This window comes from Phodopus roborovskii, unplaced genomic scaffold (assembly GCF_943737965.1).
Source record: "Phodopus roborovskii unplaced genomic scaffold, PHOROB, whole genome shotgun sequence".
In the NCBI taxonomy this organism is placed as follows: Eukaryota; Metazoa; Chordata; class Mammalia; order Rodentia; family Cricetidae; genus Phodopus; species Phodopus roborovskii.
This window is the reverse complement of record NW_026126434.1, coordinates 2836010-2860877: the sequence shown is the minus strand read 5'-3', so window position 1 is coordinate 2860877 and position 24868 is coordinate 2836010. Positions and strand designations below refer to the sequence as shown.

The 24868-nt window shown below is 42.5% G+C and overlaps 1 protein-coding gene across 1 annotated transcript in view; it reads right to left on the bottom strand.

Annotated features, from left to right (window-relative positions):
* Positions 1–1659: 1659 nt before the first annotated feature.
* Ints7 (integrator complex subunit 7) overlaps positions 1660–24868 on the bottom strand; it is a 42711-nt gene continuing 19502 nt past the window's right edge. The window contains exons 8-20 of the mRNA XM_051186649.1: positions 23507–23624; positions 20283–20417; positions 18822–18919; positions 17910–18149; positions 15115–15252; positions 13420–13626; positions 10470–10664; positions 9935–10038; positions 9054–9122; positions 7431–7563; positions 5690–5788; positions 4084–4269; positions 1660–2880 (exon numbers count right to left, since the gene is read on the bottom strand). Coding sequence (XP_051042606.1) covers positions 2578–2880; positions 4084–4269; positions 5690–5788; positions 7431–7563; positions 9054–9122; positions 9935–10038; positions 10470–10664; positions 13420–13626; positions 15115–15252; positions 17910–18149; positions 18822–18919; positions 20283–20417; positions 23507–23624 — 2025 coding nt within the window. The 3' untranslated portion in view covers positions 1660–2577. The remainder of the gene's footprint in view (positions 2881–4083; positions 4270–5689; positions 5789–7430; positions 7564–9053; positions 9123–9934; positions 10039–10469; positions 10665–13419; positions 13627–15114; positions 15253–17909; positions 18150–18821; positions 18920–20282; positions 20418–23506; positions 23625–24868) is intronic.

Genomic DNA, 24868 nt, shown 5'->3' with positions numbered 1-24868 from the left:
TGACAGGGGAGGGCACAGCCCACTGTGGTGATGTCATCCCTGGATGGTGGTCTTGGGTTCTACAGAAAGTAGGCTGTAAACCAGTAAGCAGCCCCCCTCCATGACCTCTGCTTCAGCTCCTATCTGCAGGCTCCTGTCCTGTTTGAGTTACAACCTTGGCTGCCCTAAATGGACTGTGATTCAGTACAAGTAAGTCAAATAAACCCTTTCCTCTCTAGTTGCTTACAAAATGTAAGGCCACAGACTTAGGTAAAGTAAATCTAAATAGGCTGCACAATACTCCTATGTGCTAAGGAAAAGCAGGGCTGCCTTCTGAAAGTCACTCATGGCATCACCAAACTAGGAAACCTGCTTTTTTCCTAACTAGCATGCTCACTTTTTAAAAAATCTTTTCACTCATCACTGTTAAAATTATAAACAATCCCGCACAACACACTGAACATAAAGCCAGGTTATCCCACTCTTGGGCTTAATGAGTCTAGTCTGCTTCAGTTACTTCCGCTCTCTGAAACACCAGGACCTGCTTTTATTTGAATTGTTTTCCAACTTTGTATGGGCTCCAAGAAATACAACTATCAACACTTCTTTTTTTTTTTTTTTTTTTATTTTTTTTTCAAGACAGTTTGGCTGTCATAGCACTCTCTGTGTAGACCAGGCTGGCCTCCAACTCACAGAGATCCACCTGCCTCCATTCCCCTTCTCCCTATGCTGGACTAAAGGTATATACCATCATTCCCAGCCTATCCCTTTTACTTTTAAGTAACCTGTATTATTAATTTCAGGTCTCTACCACTATTTCATGGTAGAATTCTCCAGAAAAAAAAAAAAAAAAAACAAATCTAGTAGGCCACCAATTTCTTTTGTGACCTCCCCAAATTTTATGTTATTAAAAAGAGGTTCTGAGGTCAGGTATGGTGGCACACACTTTTAATTGCAGTACTGAGTTCGATGCCAGCCCGGTTTATGTAGTGAGTTCCAGGACAGCCAGAGCTACACAGAGAAACCCTGCCTCAAAAAAACAAACAAACAAACAACAAAGAAAGTCTTTTTTCCCCTCTGAGAACTAAGCCAGGCTCATGGTAGAGTAAGTGGGATAGTGATCCTTGGCCCTTCGTTGAATCTCTGTCTTAAAGACATTATTTCCCCAATTTTTTCATCTTTAGTTTTCCAGTCACCTGATAAACTGAATTAGACTGCAGAAATCTAGCCTAATTCAGTCATTTTGTAAAGAGACTAAAGTCTGACTCTATAGAGACAGCCGCTCTACTTATGTAGAGCCAAAAGTGGAACACTGACTCAGCTCTTTCTACATCCAGCAAAAAACAGCAGGCTCCACACTGGTCTTCCCTGGCACTCTAGAAATTGTCCCCAGACGCTGACCAAGTACAGACTGTGCACTGTGTGCAACTTGGCTCTGGGGGACACCACTTACAGTGGAAACTGTAGACTTGCACATGCTATGACAAGCAGAATTTGCTATTTGGGGGCAACACCTCATAAAGCAAAGTGACCCCAGGGAACCAAAGCTGCCCATCACTTCTCAGCCCCAGAGGGACGGTGACAGGAAAACAAACAGCCCCAAAACAGCATTTAACAAAACAACTCAAGTCTTCTTATGAATCAGTATGATGCTGAGGAGAAAAAAGTAAAACCCAATCGTAGAAATTAAGAGATTTATTTACATAAGGAAATCCAGGGCTCACGAACTGCACCCCTCCCACTGACCTCGCACACTTCTGTTGGCGGTGCTCAGGTCTCTACTAACTGTGGTCTCCAAGCACTGAGCAATAACAAAAAGGACACCTAGACCATACCACGTATAAGGGTAAAGCATGTTGTCATAGTTTTCAACCAGGACTGAAACAGTAAATTTCTGTTCCCTGAGCACTCTGGCCATGCAGAGTCCATACCTTGTCCAGCAGAAACCAGAGGGAAGGATATATCCCCTCTAAATCAAAGGCAAGGACATTATATGTCAGCCACTTCTAGAAATGAACAAACAAAAAAAATCTACATTACAGTCACAAAAACAAACAACAACAACAAAAAACTACACTATTCATTTCCAACTGTTCTATGTAGCTGTTAGCTACTACACAGAAATTAAAATTTGGGTCTATTAAAGGCCAAATCAATAAACTAACCCTGCTCTAGTGCAAGAGAGACAAGAGGTGGCAACAATGAAATGGGACGCTGGAACTGGGGACCACAGGTGCCAAAGACTTCCCACTGCCTGTCTCAGAACTCCAGGTCTGGGCTGGTCAGCACAATAATTCTGGTAGAGGCACAGTCAAATCTACCAATGATCTGTGACTGATTATTGGCAGAAAAGTTCACCAACCAGAAAGAACACAACTAAAATGTTAAGTGTGAGGCAGGAGGTTAGGTTTAAGAAATGAGAGCCAGGAGATTTTTTTTTTTTAAAACAATCTCCAGAATGCCACATTACAGATATTAGTGAGTGATGGATTTCACACTGTGACATTTACTTAATGCACACGAAGATACAGAATCTTCTTGCAGTACCAGACTGCAAGGCTGTGCAGTGTAGGAGTGTGCAGTGGGCTTGTAGCACACTTAAAACCGGGTATAGGCACTTCGAGGCTGCGGCTGCGGCTGCGGCTGCGGCTGTAACGGCTGCTGGGCTTGTTGCTGCTGTAGGCGAATCTGCTGGGAATAGGGGTCCTCCAGGGATTTGACAAACATGGTAGTCCTGGGGCCAGTTTTCCACACAATGCCATTGGCGTCTCTCACTGACGACTCCACTGTAATGCTGTGTGTTCCAAGGACAGCAAAGTTCAACAGAAACTGGGTGCTGAAGTAATCGTTATGCGGCTCAACCCTCTGCTCCATCTCATTGGTCATGCTATCGATGGGAGTCTGGAACACAGGAATTGTTAGATACCAACGAGAGCTGCTTATTCCGTGTTGTCTAGAAGCCAGGCAGGCCCTATCTGGGGACAGGCTACAGAATTCTCATTACAGTTTCCAGCAACATCTGACACCACTCAACCATAAGCAGTGGTGTTCTCAACACGGTCCATGTAGCCCTCCATTCATCATTCCCTAAGTATCTACTGAGTGGTTAAAGACACCATGTTCTGTGTCATCAATCAAAAGACAGAGAGTACAGGGTGAGAGGACATCTTCAAAGAAAATGAAGTGATGATGGTGACCAGCTTTTTAGCCTAGAACCACAATGAGAATGAAATGCTCACATTTCACTTGCTAGTATGGGTGTGCATGTATGTGTGTGTAGTGGAGGTCAGAGGTCAATGCTGGATGTTCTTCCTCAGAGTGGCCGGCCAGTGAGTTTCAGGCATCCACTCAGGGATGGGGATGTAGGTTTGTCTAAATTCAGGTCCTCATGATGGCAAGCATGCACTTTACCCACTGAGCATCCTCCCTAGCCTTGCAATGCTTCTTTTAAACCTTCACCTTATTTCTTGGACGTAGTTCAAATATGCCAGAGTAACCTGGGCACATTCTGTGGATCAAATCACAAAATGGGAAAGACATGTCTAAGCAAAGAGAGAGTGGTATTACATGGAACATATGCAATGAATGTTGATGGGAAACCTGATCAGAGGCACATGGTCACATAGCACATAGCCTGACTATGCTGGCGAACACTGGCCTACCTCCTGACGTCTCACGGAAGCAAACTCCCAAGGTCCCCTGGGACAGAGATGCTGGCACCTGAACTGTGCACTATGTGCCACAGCAGGCAGCACTCCGCATGAGGAGGGGGACCCCTGCGATGGCTCCAGGGGAGGTGGATTTTAGAAACAAGGGTTCAGGAAAGGAAGCACGAATGGTGCAGTGAGCTCTGAGTTGCATGGGACAAGGCGGGGTGGGAAACCCGATCACAGGCACATGGTCACATACCTCTTGCTGTGTAGACCTCAGATAGATTCCATACAGCACCAAGAATCACAGAATTCATGTTTTGATCTCTGCTGGAATGCTTTGCCCAGCAGAGAAAAGAGAAACACCAACTAACATTCTCTGCAGGCCTCAGTTGTACTGTTGTTATGACCCCTGATCTGTGTGGAGGTGAAGCTGCCAGAATAGGGAAGTTACCTTGAAATCTTGGCCAGATTTACTCTGCAGTGTGGAAGAAACACTCAGACACACAGACTGAATTTTGCGGAAGAGTCCTGGTTTAGAGCCGTGCTGAACAACGCCTTCTACCTTCAGGGCCAGCTGCTGGTTACTCTGTACAGCAATGGGCTCTGCTGGGTTCCGGGGAGACGGTGACAGAGCCAGCTGGGATGGAACAACAGAGTGAGTGCTGACAACCCAAACCACGATTCCTCCAACAACCTGGCTGTGCTCATCACGGGGAGCACATAAATGTCCCATGGGACTGTCCCTGGCAGCAAGCGATTTCCAGGACTTACTGGGCTGGCCCCACCCTGCAGACGGACCTGTGCTGTTTGAGGAACCAGGCAAAGGCACCATCTCCTGGGGAAGCTTTCTGCTGAGGGAGGGGGAGGATGCAATGAACTATTTCCTCAAGTAAAATTCTATGCATAAATTTTCATGTCTACTGGATATCTCTGCTTCTAGGAAAAGAAAGTTTTGTCTGTGTGTGTGTGTGCGCGCGCACGCGCGCGTACAATTCTCATAAGTAATTTAAAATAGACTGATTCAAATGCAAACAAACTTAAAATTCTAAGATAATTCACATAACAAGGTTATTATGGCATTTAAAAAAAAAAAAAAAAAAAAAAGGTCAGTTTCCACAAAGAACCCAAAAACAATTGGGGGTGTTAGGGACCAATCCTGAGGCCTCAAGGCTGCTGAGTGACATTTTAACTTGTAATTTTTCTTTTGAAATGCACTGCAAATCCCAGATGTACCTCAACTGTAGAAAGCTCACTCTGGCTAAGGGTGAAGGGAGTGTGAGCTTTCTGATGTTACTGAACTTGCCATTGACTGTGAGACCGCTTGTCCTAGGACTGCTCCCCTCCATAACCACTTCCCTGATAATTAAGGTCTTTCTGAAATGTTAATTGCAACCAAAAGCATGAAGTGAATGCAAAAGTTGATGGACAGGCAGAACCCAAGCTATCTCTCTTGGGGAATAATCCCCTTCATTACCACCACAGCTTTTGAATTCTGAGTGGCTTAAAGGATTTCAATACACTAACTCTCCCTGGAAGTTAGTCCCCTAAACTTCAAAGGCAAGAGTGCCCAGAAGGTAGGACTGGTGATGGTGCCCTGGGCTGATGCAGTCAAAGCTGGGTCTGCTCTCACATAGACTCAGTTCAAGACCCTGGTAGGCAAGTGCAATAGACTTACAAGAACTTATTTCTGGAGGTAAGAGACAACGGATGGACTCCTGTTACCCAAATGCCTGCCTTACAGTAATTTTCAAGCCCCATTCCCTTCCTCAACTCATCCAATGAAAGGGGTAAAGGCAGCCAACTAAATTTTATCTATGCCAAAGATACTAAACCTGAGCTGATTTTTACTGTATTCTGTGTATGTCTGTGTTGGGGTGTGGGTGCCGTGGCACACATGTGGATGTCAGAGGGCAACTTTTGAGTCATTCTCTATTCTCACGTGCAGGCCTTGGGGACTGAACTCAGGTGGTATGGCAGGTGCCATTTGTTACTCAACAAGCCAAATCTCTTGCCCCACTTGGCTGGTTTTTAAACCTTAGGTGTTCCTCCTGCCTTACCTTGATGCTGGTGGACTGCAGTTTCTGGAAAAAGTACCTCTGAAACGAAAGAGGGACTTTCAGCAAAGCGATAATGGCATTGCAGAGGCATGCCGTGTGCTGTGGAGAGAGAGAGAGACAGTCAGTTGCAAAGAATCCTGCAAACTTACCAACAGACAGCATGTGCAGGGCACACGTTCGCTTCCAAGAGCACACCATTCAAAGAAAGGTCCAACAACCACAACCACATAAGAACGCAATCTCCCATGTCAAGAAACGCAATCAGTGGGCTGGAGAGATGGCTCAGTGGTTAAAAGCACAGGCTGCTTCTACAGAGAACCAGGTTTCAATTCCCTGCACAACTAGCAAGTCACAACCATCTGAAACTCCACACCCAGGGGATTTGACATCCTGCTCTGGCACACATGTAGTACAGAAACATTCAGTTAGAACACGAACACACACACACACACACACACACACACACACACACACACATACAATTTTTTAAAAAGGGAGTTGCAATTATAGATTTCTACTTTATTTTTTTAATATTTTTGACTTACTAGTTTTATTTTTTATGTGTTTTCTACATGGAATCTTCTAAAAAGTGCTGTCCCCTGTCTTATGACAGGATTAAGCTCTGATTAAGCCTACCAGAGGTAGGTGGGCAGAGGTAAGCTCTGATCCTAGCACTCAGGAGGCAGAGGCAGGCAGATTTCTGTGAATTTGAGGCTGGCCTGGTCTAGAGTTCTAAGACAGCCAGGGCTACACAGAGAAACCCTGTCTTGAAAAAACAAAGAAAAACAAACAAAAAAACCTACCAGAGGCTGAAAGTATTATAAGCCCAAGTTGCACTCAGCATGTTTAAATGCCCAGACACTTATTTTAGCCACTATTTGGGCAAAACCAGTCATCTACCACAAGCCTGTTTTATAATGAAGCAGTGAGTGTTTACTCAGTGTTGCTTACTCAATCAATGCTGTACTGACTATGACATGGGTGGCGCAGCCTCTGGTACCACTGTACATGCACTGGACCTCCACTCTAACTCTGGTACTACCATACCTGGCCCCAGGCCTCCACCCTAACACTGTGTATGGGGACCAGGCCTCCACTCCAGATTTAGAGTCAATTGTTCTTGGGGTGATATGTGTGTGTGTGTGTGTGTGTGTGTGTGTGAGGGGGGGGGGTGGTGGTGGTGAGGGAGAAATGACTGGATACTGATATAATTTTTAAAAAGCTCCCAAAGTGATTCTGGTTTGGAGTTAAGAATTACAACTTCAATCCTGATTGTTTAAAAAGAGTAAAACAAAAACAAGACAAAAATTGGTCTATATGCAGACAAGTCAGATTTGGTAAAAGCTGCCTGCATTTGGGCAGGGTAAGATTTGATTTGTTAGTGTGGTCATGCAGTTAAGAGATGGACTAAGGGCTGCCACAGATGGGTTCATTTTACCCTTATCACTGATGTGTGTGGTGGATAAGTGCATAGAGTGCACTCAATAGTGAGAGTGTCAAATCAGCAAGAGCGCTGAGAGTTCAGAATGGCTCCTCTACCTGCAGGGAAGCACAGAATGTAGGTTTGACTGATCTCCTTGTGTGCCACTTTTAATTAGCATGTTCTTTACAATTAAGTTTTAATAAAACAAAGTGCAAGAGATGTATTTAAAGGAAAAACAAACAAAAAACAAACAAACAAACAAACAAAAAAACCACACTTCTTCAATGATGAAAACTTAGCAAAACAAATGCCACTTGCCATGTAGGAAACAGGGGCGTATTTCCGGTTGAGTGACTCCACCTCTTCTAGGACATGGCTGTACACGGCCATCATTCTTCTCTCGTACTCACTGTCAGCATGGGCGGCCCCAGTGGAGCCATACTCCTGGAAGCTAGAGCAGAGAGACAGCAGCCCTTCAATACCCGCTCCACATGTTTGCCAAACATGGTCCTCATTCCCATTCCATCTTTTAAAAACTGAAGTGATTTCCAATTACAGATAAGAAAACTGAGACTTGGTAAAGCTAATCTGTCTGCAGTCGTACAACTATTAACTGACAAGCTGGAATTTAAACCCAAATCTGACTACAAATGATGTAACTCTTAACTACTCAAATGAAAGTCTTTAAATGTCACCATATGGGGAAAAGACACTCGAGAAGGGGCCAGGAGTAACATACATATGACACCACATAAATAACAGAGGGGAGTACAGACAGAAGGGCAGGCTAAGGGACCACTAGATCAGCATGCCATCACACTCACTCTGAAGATGGCTGAGGAAGTGGTGTCAGCACAAAGCCAAGAGGTGAAAAGCACAGAATAAGCAGGGGATTCTGGGCCAGAGAACACCAGGAAAGCTTAGCCTAGGTTCCTTCCTGTCTCCTCCTCTGAAAAATTTCTAACAGAGACAAGAAGCAAAACTCACAAATCCTAAATTAACTTGAAGAGGGCTATCTGGAACTGTGTGCAGTGCAGGTAATTTACACCAGGCACACACTAATTTCCTCTAAATCCTTCCAAAGCTACTATTGACGGGTACGTTCCACCAGGCACCACATGTGGGCTGTCCATTTAATCTTCACTGCCTTAGTGAGAACAAACACATTCTCAGAGTTAGCACTCAGTAACGCCACATTTGTAGTCACATCTGTCTGACTCCAGGGCTCTGTTCTACACTTTAAATTTTATTAAGACAAGAAATAAAAATATTACAATGGATGCAATAAGTGGACTGACACGAAGTGGCAAGCCAAGCTTTCATGGAGTCTCAGGCTTCCCTGGCTTCGCACAGAGGGAAACGCAGAGTGAAACGTAAATTCTCAACAGAATGTTCTCATTCTTCTTTAATGAACACAACAATTACAATTACTTACTGGGAGAAGGAAGAGGAATTTTTCATAAAGCAAACAAGGACATCTTTTGGTTTGGGGAAACCAGGTATTAAAGAGTTCAACTGTGAGGGACTGGAGAGAGGCTCAGCAGAAGAGGACTGGCTGCTCTCCCAGACATCAGGGTTCAATTCCCTGCACCCACACAGCAGCTCACAACTGTCTGTAACTCTAGTTCTAGGGGATCTTACATCTCCACACAGACACACATGTAGGCAACACACACACACACACACACACACACACACACAACTCCGTGTGACTAACTCAATTTCCCAGCATAGCATATCCAAACTTTTTCTTAGTTGTCTTTCTAGGTCAATGCTGTAAATGCAGAGGGAAGAGGCTCCTCTCCAGCCTTCTGTCCTAGCCCTGTGACCCTAGGCAACCAGGAAGAGCACTTGGTCTTTCCTTTCTTTTACCAAACACTATTGTGATCATCCTGTAACAATGCATTTGAAATTTTATAAAGCAAGCATCATTCAACTCACCTTGCTGACTCTGGATCCAAGACCAGGGCTTCTATGGCATGGGCTATCAGTAAGCAGCTCTGCTGCTGTCTAGAGCACTGTTAAGTCACATAGGAGACATAAAAGACCCACCACACACTTTTACATTATCCACTCCACGATGTGGGGTGCTTTTCCCTCTAAAAGGGTACACACTGTCTACCAGTAATTTAAACCGCATTCCAGGCAGGGCATTTTAGAGCCCAATATGGGAACTCCCTCCCCTTATTCATTCACAGAAACCCCACCCCACCCCAAGGGACTGAATCAATCAATCAAAACTCCAGGAACTACTAACTGACTAACTACTAACTGACAACTTAAGAATATTTTTCCTGCTCTTTCCAATAAGACTGGAAGTTGCCAATCAGAATATATGGATGGCTTTATGAAGGTGGAGGGAACAGATGTGGTGATGACATTCATAACAAAGGGGATAGACTAGGGTTGTTAGCCACAAGTCATATACTGCCTGTGGTTGCTAGCTGGTGGGACCCGAGCTTGATTAGCAATTCTGAAGAAAGCCTTCAGCAGTTTAGAGCACAGGCTGCTCTTCCAGAGGTCCTGAGTTCAATTCCCAGCACCCACATGATGATTCACAACCATCTGTAATGAGATCTAGTACCCTCTTCTGACCTGCAGGGATTCATGCAGACAGAACACTACATACATAATAAATAAGCCAGTCTTTTAGTCTTTTTCTAATTTTTAAATTTAAGACTAAAATTATTTTGCCCCTACTAAATTTCAAAGGAAGAAATCACTAATTAAGGATTATCAAATCTGTATTTTTGATTGAGCAAATTTACCCTACATTTCAGAGAACACCTTCCAAGAACAGGACTCCCAGCAACAGAGGATACAGTTCTACATTCCTCAGAGTTGCTGAGTCGGCATCAAAGGATGCCTGATAGAGGTCTCGGTACCGAGAAGCAAGGCTTCGGAATTCTTCCATGGATTGCTTCATCTACAAAGAGGGGGGAAACAAAAATTAAAGCACAGAAAACTCATCCTCAATAACAGTTCAAATAAAAACTGAATTATCATTTTTATAATTTTATCACATAAAATCAACAAAGATGGCAAATGAAACTATAAATGTTCAGTGTATAATAATTTACTAATGATGTCTAGAAAAAGACACTACCATTTTAGTTTCTTCAAGTTTCACTAAGATAACCAATACTATTTTAGATATTTCTAACTTATTAATGTCATTCCATTCTCTTTTGTATACTACACAGCTCCAAGGCTGTTTAAATAACATACCATCCTATTCTGTCACACAGACGAGTTAAGTATTTGACACATACCATTGATTTAATTTGTACAACCTTTCATCTTCAAAAACCTCTGAAGTCTATATAACATCCACAATGGAGAGAAATTAAGACATGCCTGATGGGAGATTCGGCCGCACCTCTGAAGATCATTTCCCAAGGTCATGGCAATTGTGGTGGCGATTGCAGGGGGAGGACTTGTCTTTAGGCTGTTACATGTACAAATAAGTTGCGAGAAGGCTTGGAGAAGATCAATCCTGAGTTTTACAAATTCACACTGAAAACTTAAAGGATTCAGTGGCGTACTGGCAGCCTGGAATAAAGAAAGAGGTTGAATACAAAGTAACCAGCCACTCTAGGGTCAACCAAGCCTAATTAAAAAATGCACTTGAATGGAACACCAACAGACTGTTTCCTATCTTTTCCCTAGAACTTCACAGGACAGCACAACAGCATCTCAATTATTCATACATCATTTACACTGTGCTAGGATTGTAAGTAACCTGGAGATGATTCACAGCATGAAAGGGCATGCTGTATATGCAAAAGCTGCACCTTTTAAGGATTTAGACATCTGAGGCTGTTGGAGTGTCTTGGAATCTGTCTTCCCAGAGGCCACGGGAGGACTGCATTTGTCACAGTTTATGTACAAGTCAGGGTAAATCCCTATACTACAATGGGAATGATGTGACAACATCTGAGAAACTCACTGTTGTTAGCATCGCCTGAAAACCTTGCTAACATTCAGAGGTTCCTCACTGCGTGCACTTAGCAAGAAGCTTGCTAAATTATCACTGAAACACCACCTCTGGAGGTTCAAAGACATCATCTCTTCACTTCCATAAGGCAAGCTCCCCTATTATGGGGTATTACAATGGGAATTAAATACTGTACTACTGCTGGAGTCTAAGAAAGGACATAGTAAGCACAGAGTTTTGAACTCTTTTCACTTTGCCCCCTTCTGGTGTAGTGTAGCATCTTTTCTTTTTGGAGAGGGTCTTGCAGTGTAGCTCATGCTGGCCTATATCTCACTAGGTAGTCCAGGCTAGACTTACACACAGGACAACCATTTTGCTTCAGCTTCCCAAGTACCAGACATGAGGCAGCATGTGCAGCTTTCTAGTTCCTGTTTTTATCTTCTGAGTAGTGCTTGGCATTTATCAAGTGTCTGTAATGTGCTGAATATAGTAATTCCACTCAACAGGAGAAAATCTGAGGCCCAGAGCCCTACCTCAGCAGCACTGGATCAACACAGAATCAAACTAAGTCAGGCAAGTGCTTTCTCCCTGACTAAAACTCCAGTCCTGTTTCTAGCAAGCCTTGGCAACTACAGACATCATAAAAAACGGAAACATGATAAATACTTTGGTTTTTACAAAACTATTTCCATCTACCTCACCATTATGTGAATCTAGCTGTGCAGCAGATTTTTAAAAAATTATTTTTATGTGAATGAGTATTAGGCCCACATGCATGTTGTGTGCACTGTGTGAGTGTGCACCTAACACCTGCAGAGCCAGAAGTGGGCAGTGAAGTCACTGGAACTAGAATGACACAGGGCTGGAAGCTACTGTGTGGGTCCTAGGAACCACAGCTAGGTCCTCCTGAAGAGCTGCCAGGGCTGAGCATCGAGCCCCTGCCCAGCGCTTTTTACTACTGAATGGTGAATAATCTCCCCACTCTACACAAAGTAGAAAATCAAACAATTTTACTGATCCAAACCAGTAATTTTACCTTTAATTTTCCAAGGCATTTATTAGCCTGATAAAAGCATAGCAACCTTTTGCTTCTCAAGAACCTCAGGAGGAAAGTGGCAGTCAGTGCTGCCCTCTAAAACAGAGAGGCTGCTCAAGGCTTCGTTTGGGTTTGGGATGTGACAGGGAAGGACAGGAGGGACAGGGAGGTTTGGGAGGGTGAAGAGCTTTGAAACTTTATGTATGCTTGTTTTAAATACCGGACATCAATTTTAGTAGGATTTCAAATGTACCACATAGTTTGCATAGTCTCTAGAACATTTATTTTTAGTTTCATGTGGAACATTGCTTTTGGGATGGCCCAGTCTCAATAATAGTTAAAATACGTTATAAACATATGCAAATAGGCCCCAGCTCAATATATACAATTTCTTAAGCTGTGTCACAATGCTTTAAAAATGTTTGATGTTGAATACACACCGCTTCACTTATGGAGAAGCACCCTCTGGACTAATGCAGAGAGCACTGTTTTAGGGAGGAAGTTCTTATTTAGGGATGCAGCTCATTTCAACAACTTGGTGAAAGTTTCAAGAAATAAGAAAAATGAAGGGTCTACAATCCTTCCTTGGCACACAAAGAAAGCATTGTAAGTGATTGTTAATTTGGAAACCACAGAGGGTTAAAACAGTGGCATGTTAAAATTTTCAACATTTTATTATAAAACAGCAACCTGTGGGTCACAACTCCTTTTTTGGGTTGAACAACCCTTTCACAGGGGTCACCTAAGACCACTGGAAAACACAGACATTTACATTACATCTCATAACAATAGCAAGATTACAGTTATGAAGTAGCAAAGAAAATACTTATGATTGGGTCACCACAGCATGAGGAATTGTGAAGGGCTGAAGCATTAGAAAGGTTGAGAACCACTGTTACAAAGTAAAAGACTCCTTTGTCATCTCAATCAAAGCGTTCACCAAGCAGGCAAAAGGCGCAGGTTCAAGCCTTAACATTACAAAACACCCTACAAACCTCTACTTAGTGAGCAGCCAGACAGGGGAGAATGGGTCTGTGCTTGGTGGTGGCAGTGGACCAGGCTAGCATCTTACTTACCAACTGAGAAACTGGAGGAAAGCAATCCCACTCCACTTACTCTTTCTGCCTAGATCCAGCAATCATCTATATGTGTGGTACCCAATATTGATAAAAAAGCAAATCATAAGCTTTCATCCACCTAAGAACACTAACGGGAGTTTTATTTCTGTGCCTATTCCAATATTACCACCAGGTCTCACAAGCTGTCAAAAGAGAACAGTCCAAAGCAGAAAGGACCACACCCATACCCATCACTGCAGTAGGGTGGGGACTCACTGTCAAGGAGGCGATCCCCTTGTGGTAGAATTTCAAAGACTCAGCAATGCAACAAAGTGCTGAACTGAAGTTCTCCTCCTGCAGCCCAGTCAGACACTGCTCTGCCTGTGAGAACTCCTTCAAACTGTTCAGCCAGAAGTAGAAGTGCTCTGATGCAACCTGAGTCAGCAAACTCTGGTAAAGCTCTCGGGCCATGTCATGATTGCCCTGAGAAAGGAAGAGGACAGGAGTGAGGATCTACATTTGAAACTGTTACTACAGTAAGAAGACAAACCTAGAACAAGCCCAAATATCACATGTCATATTACATAATTCCTTGAGACAGTCTAAATATTTCTTCAGAAAAAATATGCCCAGCTGCTTTTATAACATAACGCCTCAAGTTCTTTACTAAAACAGTTCCAACGAGAAAATAAATGGAGTGAATTGTAACTCAAGTCTAGAATGTTAGTCTAAAATACAAAAAGTCTCAGTACGTGTATGTCATCTTGCAGGAGCTATTTAGGGAAGTGAAGGGAACTCCAGGCGTAGAGTTAACTGGGAGAGTGAACACCATTTAGTGACTTGGAGACAGCCATACCTAAGACTGCTGTGCCAGTACACCATGCCATTGAATAAACGGTAGTCCAGCTAATAGTGTTCCTCCCCATGGATGATGGCAGCAAAGAGAGCACCCACTTCAACGACCAGAGCTGCACTCCTCACTCTGTTCTCTGCACTTAGCCCCAGGTGTCTGGACCAACTACATTTTATATTTCTTAAAGGCAGTAATTCAGCCCGGAGGTGGTAGTACACACCTTTAATCCTAGCACTCTGGGGAGTGGGGGTGGGGATGGGGGGGGGTAGAGGCAGGCAGATCTCTGTGAGTTCAATGCCAGCATGGTCTACAGAGCTAGTTCCAGGACAGACTCCAAAACAATACAGAGAAACCTTGTCTTGAAAAACCAACCAACCAACCAACCAACCAACCAACCAACCAACCAACCAACAAAAAAACAGTAATTCAACGATCAGGTTGGAGAAAATAATGTGTGCTAATAAGACAAGAAATAGCAGGGGGCCCTGGGTACCACAATCTACAACAAAGTGATCCCAACAATCCCCAGACAGTTTTCATCACCACCGACTTATCCCATCAACAAGCACCAATACAACAAACAGATCACAGCTCATGATGAAGCTAAGTTAGGTCCTTTTCTTTGGCATCCTAAAAGCGCATGAGCAACAAGCACTTCTTGAGAACAGCCCCATGGGCTCCTATGTTGAACACTTGGTCTCTAGGAGTAAACTGTTTGAAGAGATTACAAGTGTTAGGAGGTGGCCTTGTTGGAGTACACCATGTTACTGGGGGTGGGCTCTGAGGTTTCACAAGTCATACCAGGGTTGGTGTCTCTCTGCCTGTGATCAGGGTAGAAAGCTACCAGCCTCTTCTTCAGTGCCTTCCCTTCCTGCCTGCAGCCACACCACCCACAATGACGACAATGGACTAACCCCACCCCCGGAACTGTAACCCCAGTTAAACGCTCTCTTTTGTAAAGGGGTGCCTTGGTCATAGTGTCTCTTCACAGCAGCAGAACAGTGATTAAGACGACTTCTATCTCTACTTTGGGTTCTGATGATGGTAATGGCCACATCATTTAAGGAACATGCTCTGACATCCCACCATGCACCCTCATTCAGAAGGGAAGCCCATACCATTCTGGAAGCCTGCCTGGCAATCCGGTACACACTCCACCCACTGGAGACGCTGTCAAGCTGCTGCTTGATTACAGCCTTTACTTCTGCAGACAGTGCTTTCTGGCTGGCTACAAAAATCACAGTAGCCAAGCTTACCTAACAAACAAGTAAGAAAGACATGTAATTTTACTCAAACACAAAGACAAAAATTAGAGATCACCAAAATAGAACAGAACTTAGGGCCAGTGAGATGGCTCAGCAGGTAGGCATGCCCACTGCCAAGCCTTACATGGTAGAAGGAGAACTGACTTCTGAAAGGGACCCTCAGACTGCCACACCTGCATGTGTACACCTACACATAGCAACTGAGTAAGTAAGCATGACAAAAAGGAACAAAACGGGTTTCCTGTTGACATTATTTCATTTATCATTTTTAAGTCATTAAGCAACTTATTCCATTAACTTAGAGCACTGTTTATAAAGCAAGTAATTAGAAAAAAAATGCCATAACTGAGAACAAATAAATTATGATATGATCACATATACATGTGATTTATCAGTGAAATGCATAGAGATCATTAAAAACTACTAGCAAGACAGGCAAACTGAGAAAGCTGAATTGTAGTATAACATTTACACAGAGCTAAGATATGCAAAACAATGAATACATCACTTAGGGATACATACTGAGATTACCAATTACAGCATACAGAGAGTTGGTTGCTTCCCCAGAGGAGTTAACACAGGGAATTGGACAATTAACCTTGACTGTTGACTGTTAAGAATCACCATGTATGCTGGATGGTTTTATGTCAACTCAACAGGCTAAAGTCATACGAACAACAATTAAGAAAATGCTTCCATAAGATAGGGTTGTAGGCAAGCCTGTAAAACATTTTCTCAATTAGTGATTGAGTGGGAGGGCCCAGCGCATTGTGGGTGGTGCCATTCCAGGGCTGGTGGTCCTGGGTTCTATAAGAAAGCAAGTTGAGCAAGCCATTGGGAGCAAGCCAGTAAGTAGTATCCTCCATAGCCTCTGCATCAGCATCTGCTTCCAGGTTCCTGTCGTGTTTGAGTTCCTGTCCTGACTCCCTTAAGGAAGCCAAATAGCACTGTTTTCTTCAGCTAAGTTATACACACATTTTACTGTATTCTTTCTTAAATTAAAAAAAAAAAAACAAAAAACAAAAAACAAAAAATACCCTCTCATTCTGCTTTTAATAGTGCTAATAAAAAGACAGAGATTATTAATTCAAATGCCACTTCAATAAGAAACAAATTTGGCTAAGACATTCTGCAGAGAGACATTGGAACACTCAGCCTTAAGTGGGATGTCTATCAAATCCCTCCCCATAGGGCTCAGGGTACCCTGGGGAGAGGGGGCAAAAGTGTAAAAGCCAGAGGGGATAGAGGACATGAAGGAAACAAGGCTGTCTAAATCAGCATGGTCAAAGCTCATGAACTCAGAGACAGAAGAAGCACACAGAGGATCTCATGTATACTATGGCTTCCAGTTGAGTGTTTTTATGGGATCCCTGATTGTTTGAACAAGTGGGCCTCTGATTCTTATATCTTCTCTTGAGCTCTTTTTGTTTGTCTTGTCCAACTCCAATGTGGTAGTTTTTATCATTACCATATCATATATGTTATAACATATCATATTATTATCCATTAGAAGCTGTTTGTTTTCTAATGAGATAGAAAGGAAGTGGCTCTGGATGGGAGGGGAGGTGGGGAAGGAACTGGGAAGAGTAGAGGGAGGAAAAACATAAACAATGTATTTTGTGAGGGGAAATGAAAAATCTATTTTCAATAAAAGGAAAACCAAACCAACCTGGCTAAATGCTTGTCTATGTCACTGATCCCTGGTGTGGTTGTACACCACGTTCACAGGGTAATGGTGTGTGACAGACAGCACATGGTGAAGTGGCCTCAACCCTTTATGGAGACCCGAGTGAGCCATTTCGCTCTGCTTTCCCTCATGCCCCCCTTACAGCTTTCAACACTCAGCTTGGAGACTGCCACTGCTTCTGGTCTTCCTAAGTCTCCTCGGTCTTGGTATCAAGACATAAAAGCCTGAACTGAGTGACAACCAGCTATAGAGGTCCTGTAATGTAAACTAATCTGGTTGAGTTTATGTTCATTACTGAACTATAAACATTTTCTAAGTTCATAATAATATTTTTGTCTGTCTGCATGCAGCTGAGGTTACCCTTAAACTCCTAATACTCCAGCCCTCCACCTCCAAAAGGGCTAAAATTATTGGCTTGTTATTTTAAACCTAAACTAGACATGGCTTCTAAACCAAATGAAAGTACAGGCTCAGTGTCTTTATTTGAAATGCTTGTGAACAAATGTGTTTCAGATACTGTGAATTTTAGCATAGACTTTGCTCACTCAGTGTTCTTACTCAGTAATCCAATGCTGCTTACAAATTCTGCTTCTGGGCAGCTCAGGTGCTAGAAAAAGATGCTGGTAGTTGGGTGTAGGAACTCACAACTGTAAACCCGGCCAGCATTTCTGAGGTTGAGGCAAGAGAACAGCCTACCTGGGCTACACAGTCTGTCTCAGAAGAAAACAAACAAGAGCTACTAGTACTGTCTTATTTTAAACACGTTTGTGGTGCTATGGTGGAAGCCGGGCCTTTCATATGCCAGGCAAGCACTATACCACTGCACTATACATATCCCCAGTCCTATGTGATTACTTTAACCTGCTGTTGGCTTGCTTGGCTTTTTCAACTAACGTCAATCAGTTGTACTGGCATTCTTAACTTCCTGGCATTTACAGCAGGTTTAAAAGTAGTTCTTTACCAGAAGTTCCTGTTGCTTGTCAGTAGCTGATCGTCCAATCACCTTGTAGAGGTCCACAAGATCACCAAGCATTCCATCACCTAGTACTGGCAGCTGCATGGCAATGGCTGCCAGGCAGTGGCACATGAGGACCCGGGCAGTGTCCTGAGAGCTGTGCAGCTGAGTCAGTAGAGTGTCAACCACTGACCGGCTCAAATGGGGCCGGCCCTTGGCCAGCTTCACCATACAGTTGAGAGCAATCTGCACACAAAGAGAAAATACACTTGGTTATTGGCTGAAGCTATTAGGAGAGTGATTGCCTAGCACAATTACAGGTATTTCATGTCTGACTTCAATAGTGGTCTCACCTCATATTTTTGAACTTTAAATATATTTTTAGTGGTTTTTGTACTTAAGATGAAAATTTCCAGGCATGATGGCACACACCTTAAATCTGAGCAAACAAAAACAAGGCAGAAGCAGGCAGATCTCTGTAGGTTTGAGACCAGCCTGGCCTACATAAGTGGGTTAAAAAAAAAAAAAAAAGTAAAAAAGAAATTATTTTTAAAGATAGACTCTTATTATGTAGTCTGGCTGGCTTAGAACTTACTATGCAGACCAGGCTAGCCTCAAACTCATAGCGTAGGGAAAAGGAAACCCTTACTCACTGTTGGTGGGACTGCAAACTGCTCTAGCCACTAGAATTGGTGTGGAATACTCTCAAAAAGCTAAAAATAAATCTACCATATGACCCAATCATATCACTCCCAAAGGACTCAATACCCACTCCCAGATATTTTCTCAGTCATACTCATCTCCGCCCTGTCATGGTATGACTGAGGAGCTATGGCAGAGCAGATGGCCTGCATCCCAGGGATCACTCCCCATTTAAGCTATGGAAACAGGCAGTATATTATGTGATGTCATCTTCACCTTCACAGTGGACTGAGCACCTGGACTGTCATCTTGACTACAAAGCACCAGTAGGGATTCCAGGCCAAAGACAGCATCTTGTTCCAGTGACAAGAGATCTGGAAGGAAATATTAAGTTTTAGGGTGACCAGGAGAGGATTAACACACAACAGAAAGAGACAGACAGACAGAAAGATACAACAAGTCTAACACAGGAAACAAAGATGTAATTCTAACTTTCCTGGAGAGGGGAAAGAATGAATACCTTGTATTAAAATTTAAAACTAGCTTTGTAAAAGCACATACAATATTGTTTCTAAAATATAAAGGTTAGCTTCAGATACCTCCTTTAACTCTAGCACATTAATGAAGATTATAAAATATTCACATTAAATCAACAGGTAAAGTCATGAAGTTATAAATAAAGAGAAACTGAAATATCACTACCAGCTCAGCTAAGAAAAACACTAGGAGCAGAAACCTGTGCCACATCAGACACAGACCATGCAGGTACATTTTCAGTTGGCCTTACAGCCCTCAGCTTCTCATGAAAGTCGGCTCCTCTTACAAAGCACTGGCTCTAAGAGCAAGCTCTGGGTGTGTCTTGCAATTGCAGCACTGTGCTGCCAAATGTCTGAAGGTCCCTGGGGCTGCAAACATCACAGGTAACTAAGAATGAACTGTAGTTTCCTAAACCACATGAAAGAAATGCTCTTTACTAGGCTCAAGTATTCAAACCAATCAAATGTTTAAGAATGTTTACAAGTTACTTTGGGACCTTGGCAAACAGTGTGAACCAACACTGGGACTAGTTAAAAAGATGTCAGAAGATAATAAAATATATCCTCCTTGTTTGTGCAAGTCCACTCAATGTTACATGTATCTAGAGATGAGTTCAATGAAAATGCAATCGTTTTCCTGAGAGCTCAACCATCTCTAAGTGAACTACCACTAGCTATCTGGATAACCTGAGTAATATATATCTTATGTAGGCTATCCCTGTCCCCAGCACCACACATACCACAGTGAACAGAGGGAGGAAACAGGCAATGCCCTACAAGATATTTCAACCTCACAAGAGCTCACACAGATCAGGATGCCTAAGACACTTGCATTAGAACCCTATAGATCAGTGCACATAGGCTAAAAATAATGGACTGAACAACCCAAGCTGTACTCAGTAGCCACAAACTAGTCCCGAGTGTACTTACCTTTATTATTATTATTATTATTATTTAGTATTTTTTTTAAATTTTACATATCAATCCCAATTCCCTCTCTCTCCCATCCTCCCATGACCCCCACCACCTCCCCATCTCATCCCCCCATTCACTTCCCAGGGAGAGTGAGACCTTCCATGAGGGATCATCAAAGTCTTGTTAAGTCATTTGGGGTAGGGCATAGGCCCTCCCCTGTGTCTCTAGGCTAAGGGTATATCCTTCCATAGGAAATAGGTTCCTGAAGTCCTTTCGGTGCACTTACCTTTTTCTTGACAAGACACAGTTATATTAGTCAGCACTCTCACTCCATGAGCTGAGATGCCCCTGTTGCTATGGTAACAGCATTCTTGAGCTAATCTGACTAAATCAGAAGATCCAGGGGAAGAACCTACATTTCCTAAACGAGCATAAAAAAAAGCAACACAGATTACAATTCATTCATATGATTCAAGAAAGCAGTATCTTGGAGGTTCAATTTTGTTTTATGAGAAAATTTCTAGTAAGTTAGCAGTATTTTCTACCTCGATTCCATTAATAATACAACACCACAATTTCCTCTTCCTTGGTGAAGGTAAAGTAGGAGTGTGCCATCCACTTTTCAATGACTGTGTTTTAAAAATCAATATAGGACTTTCCCCATAAAAACATTAATGAAAATTGACCGAGAAACAGCATAGAAGCCAAGATAACTCAGGAGCCGATGGCTTCTCATCCAAATGGATGACCCCACTGTCACCTTCCTGTCTGAAAAAGCAAGGTCAAAGAACACGCTGTTTCTTGTTCCAAGTCGCTGGTTTTCCCTCAGAAGGCTGACAAGAGAACCCACGACCACACAGCTTCAAGGGTGTGCAGGGATGCTGTGAGTCAACTCTGTTTTTACAGAAGAAACCTGTTCAGAGACTTTCAGTGGGCACTGTCATGGTCATGAAACTAACTATGTTGTCTCTTCTACAGTGTCTCTTAGAGGCAGATTTCCAAGTCTTCGATGTAAGTCCTATGCTACAGCTACTTAATAAGGTGAGGCTCTTGGTTGTAAGTGGGTGAGCCTCAAGAAGATTCAGATCTCTGTGCCTTTTTCATTCTTCTTATGACTCCTGTCCACTTTAACCTGTGTCTCACACCAAGAAGACTTTACTGTTTGAGCATGAAGTTGACACTGTTGAAAATTACAACAAGCATGAGCCAAGACAGTTACAGACACGTATGACATATAACCATGCACTGATTGGATATGACAATGCTAGTTAGATAAAATCCTTGTGTTTGAAGATGAACAAAATACAACAGTTCTTTTTCAGAATTGTGGAAAATAAACTCCTAGGGTATAGCCATTCTTTTTCTTGCTCATGTGATGCTTTATAACTTGGTATTTTTTTCCTCTGTTAAAATTCACTGTAAGAAATTTTGTGGGGCAGAAGAGCAGAAAAGCCCAAAGGAAACAGAAATTTTTCCAAGTCTCATAAGCCAGCATAAACTATTGTGCATTTTTAGAACATCCCTTGTGCAAGTATTTCCCTTTATGCAACATCAGTGCAACCTGAAATCTTATACACCATAAGGATACGTAGATAGTGGCCAACATTGTGCTTTTAAGGCATAAGGTTTTAATTTTTTATTTTATTTACTTATTGTTGGTTTTCTGAGACATTGCCTCTTTATTCCTGGCTATCCTGAACTCACAGTGATTTCCCCTGCCTCTGCCTCCCAGGTGCATACACCATCATGCCTGGTGATTTAAAAACTTTTAATTATAAGTCATTTGAAATTGTCTCCTAAGATAGAGTCACAGGGTTCCAGAGCAAGGACATTAACTGTCAGATAAAAAACTAACAGTAACTGACTTGAAAAGAATAATTCGACATGCCTTTATCCTAGCACTTGGGAAGAAAAGGCAGACAGATCTGAGTGTAAGGCCAGCCTGGTCTACAGAGTTCCAGGGCAACCAGGGCTACATAGAGAGACCCTGTCTTGAAAGACCAAAGAAAAACAAAAGAATAATTTATTGGAAACACACTGGGTATGAAGGATGTACCCTTCATAAAGAAAGCTATGACAACCTCTCCCATCCTGTGTATCCTGTGTGTGTGTGTGTGTGTGTGTGTGTGTGTGTGTGCATGTGGTTTGTTTGTTTGTTTGTTTTTTTTCTTTCCCCGTTTATCAAGGGCTACTTATTTTTTCACACTTAGCTGGGCTTGGTCATATGACTTACTTTGTTTAATAAGACACAAATGAAACAGAATGGGCTTTACCTAGCAGTACCAAGCATCCTGAGAATGAGCCCACACTAGCTCCCTGAGAGTCACAGGAGAAAAACACCTAGGCACCTCAACTAAAAGCCTTCCCCTTCTAGACCAGCAGTTCTCAACCAGTGGATGACAATCCCTTTATATAGGAATCACATATCAGACATCATGCATAGCAGGTATTTACATTATGATCCATAACAGTAGCATAATTATAGTTCTGAAGTAGCAACAAAATCATTTTATGGGTGGTGTCACCACAACATGAGGAGCTGTATTAAGGGTCACAGCATTAGGAAGGTTGAGAATCAATGCCCTAGAGCACAGAGGTGACCTTTGACAACCCAGTTCTGTCAAGTGTCCAGAGGACTGTGGCCATGAGGGGCTCCGGGGACGCCAGAACCGCTAGTGGAGTTCAATTAAAACCAATGGATGACAGAAGAGCCATGGACTCTTATGCACCTTGTTATAGAGAATAGATAACAGTTAGCACGCAGCTCACAGGGTTAGTAGAAGAACTGCAACACTAAGGTCAGAATGTGAACTCAGGGCCAAGAACAGCCAAGATCAAAGCCTCAGACCCATATGTAATCCACCCAACACACTGTGGCCTTACAGGTTCTAGGTCACAGTTTACACAGAAACCACAGGGACCAGCTATGACACACAGCCACCATGTCAGTTCCTTCCAGAAACCCAATGTCCATCACCACAGTGGATTCTCCCACCGAACCCTAACCGGTTCCCAATTCAGTCTGTTGTGGGAACCATTAGTCCAAACCACATATGGACCCTCATGGCAAGAAAGATGCAGAATAACAAGAGAGCCACAGAAACATCATGCTTCCTAGTTCCCATCAAGACAGGGCAGAAATTCCCTGCATTCAATAAGTTCATTCCATGTAGTCATGAAAGGAACAAAAAAGGACATTAGAGTTATTTAATACAGTTCAAATTAACTGACTGGAAAAGGTAGCAACAGAGATGCAACAAAACTTTTATTAAAAGAAAAAAACTTTAGCCTTAAGTATACTGGATAAGCAATCCCTCCCAAATATTGATAAGTGTAACTCTGATCCCAGCACACACTTGCTTCTATTACCATGGATGCAGTTAAGATGACACCCCCAAGTAGCCCACCAGTACACGACAGGTTCCCAAAGGGAAGCCTTGCCTATTCACAGCTTACAGACGAACCTAACACAGGAGCACAGATAAAGGAACCCTCACATTATCTTTTTACCTGGGGCTGCACTGAAGTAATGTTTGATGGCGATGGTCCCTGATAGCGTGGAAAGGACAGACAACATCCCTAGTTTCAAGCTGTCATAAGGAGTCTGGAGGGCACATTCACAGAGTGCCTGAAATGCAAAGGAGAAAAGAACATCAAATTTAACACATCAACACATACATATTTCCATACTCTCAAACTTATCTAAGTTTATTAGCTTTAAAAAAAAAAAACCAACAAAAAAACAGATTAAACAATCAAATTCCTTAGAGGACTCTCTGAAGACATGATAACCAGACATAATGTAGTGTTCTACAACAGGAAAAATGACAGGGTAAAAACCAGAGGCATTATAGTGTGGTAGCAAGGATGACTCGATGGTATTAGTTCATTTATCCTTTCCTCTTTCTTTCTTAAGGCATCTTCCCACTGCTGAGGTCAGGATCCAGTGTATCCCTAACAAGTGTTCTACCACTGAGCTCTGACTCTCACTCCACACTGGCCCATTCCTAACAAATGTGCTACCTTCTCAGTGGTTCAATACATATAAAACTTGCTGGCCTCTGGTTGTCTGGCCATCATTCCACTGACAGCAGCAGCCTGAGGTACTGTACAAACATGATACAGGTCTTTTTTTCACTGCAGTGGACTAGGAGCATGTACCCAGAGCACAAGGACTCTACTTCATTCTGGATAGTGTGAGCTTGTATCACAGAGGACTGTCTTGTTGAATTAAACTAATTCCTAAATCTCACAAGATAAGCAAAACTTACAAGAAAAAATTAAAATAAAAATTTTGGAAATCACAAATGCAGTACAGTCCCAATAAAACCATTAACAGGATTTTGGGAAGGATGTGATTTAAAACATCTGATTACAAACATTACATGGGGGGAAAAATTTTTTTTTTTGAGAGAGAGGATCTCTCTACATTGCCCTAGATGTCCTAGATCTTATCATATAGACCAGGCTGGCCTTGAACTCACAGAGATCTGCTTGCCTCTGCCTCCTGGGTGCTGGGATTAAAGGTGTGTGCTAGTACTTCAGCATGGAAAAAAATTTTTTTTTTTAAATCCAGAAAAGTTCTGGCAAGAAATAGATACAAATACATACTACAACTTAAAAAAATGCTAGTTACAGGACAGCTTCCAAATTACACAGAGAAACCCTGTCTTGAAAAACCAAAGGAGAAAGAAAGAAAGAAAGAAAAAAAGAAAGAAAGAAAGAAAGAGAAGGAAGGAAGGAAGGAAGGAAAGAAGGAAGGAAGGAAGACTAAATCAGGACTGGGATGTGGCTCAGTGACAAACCACATATGAATTACATGAATACCACAAAATAAATAAAAGTAAAATTCAAAATAAAAATAGGGCAATA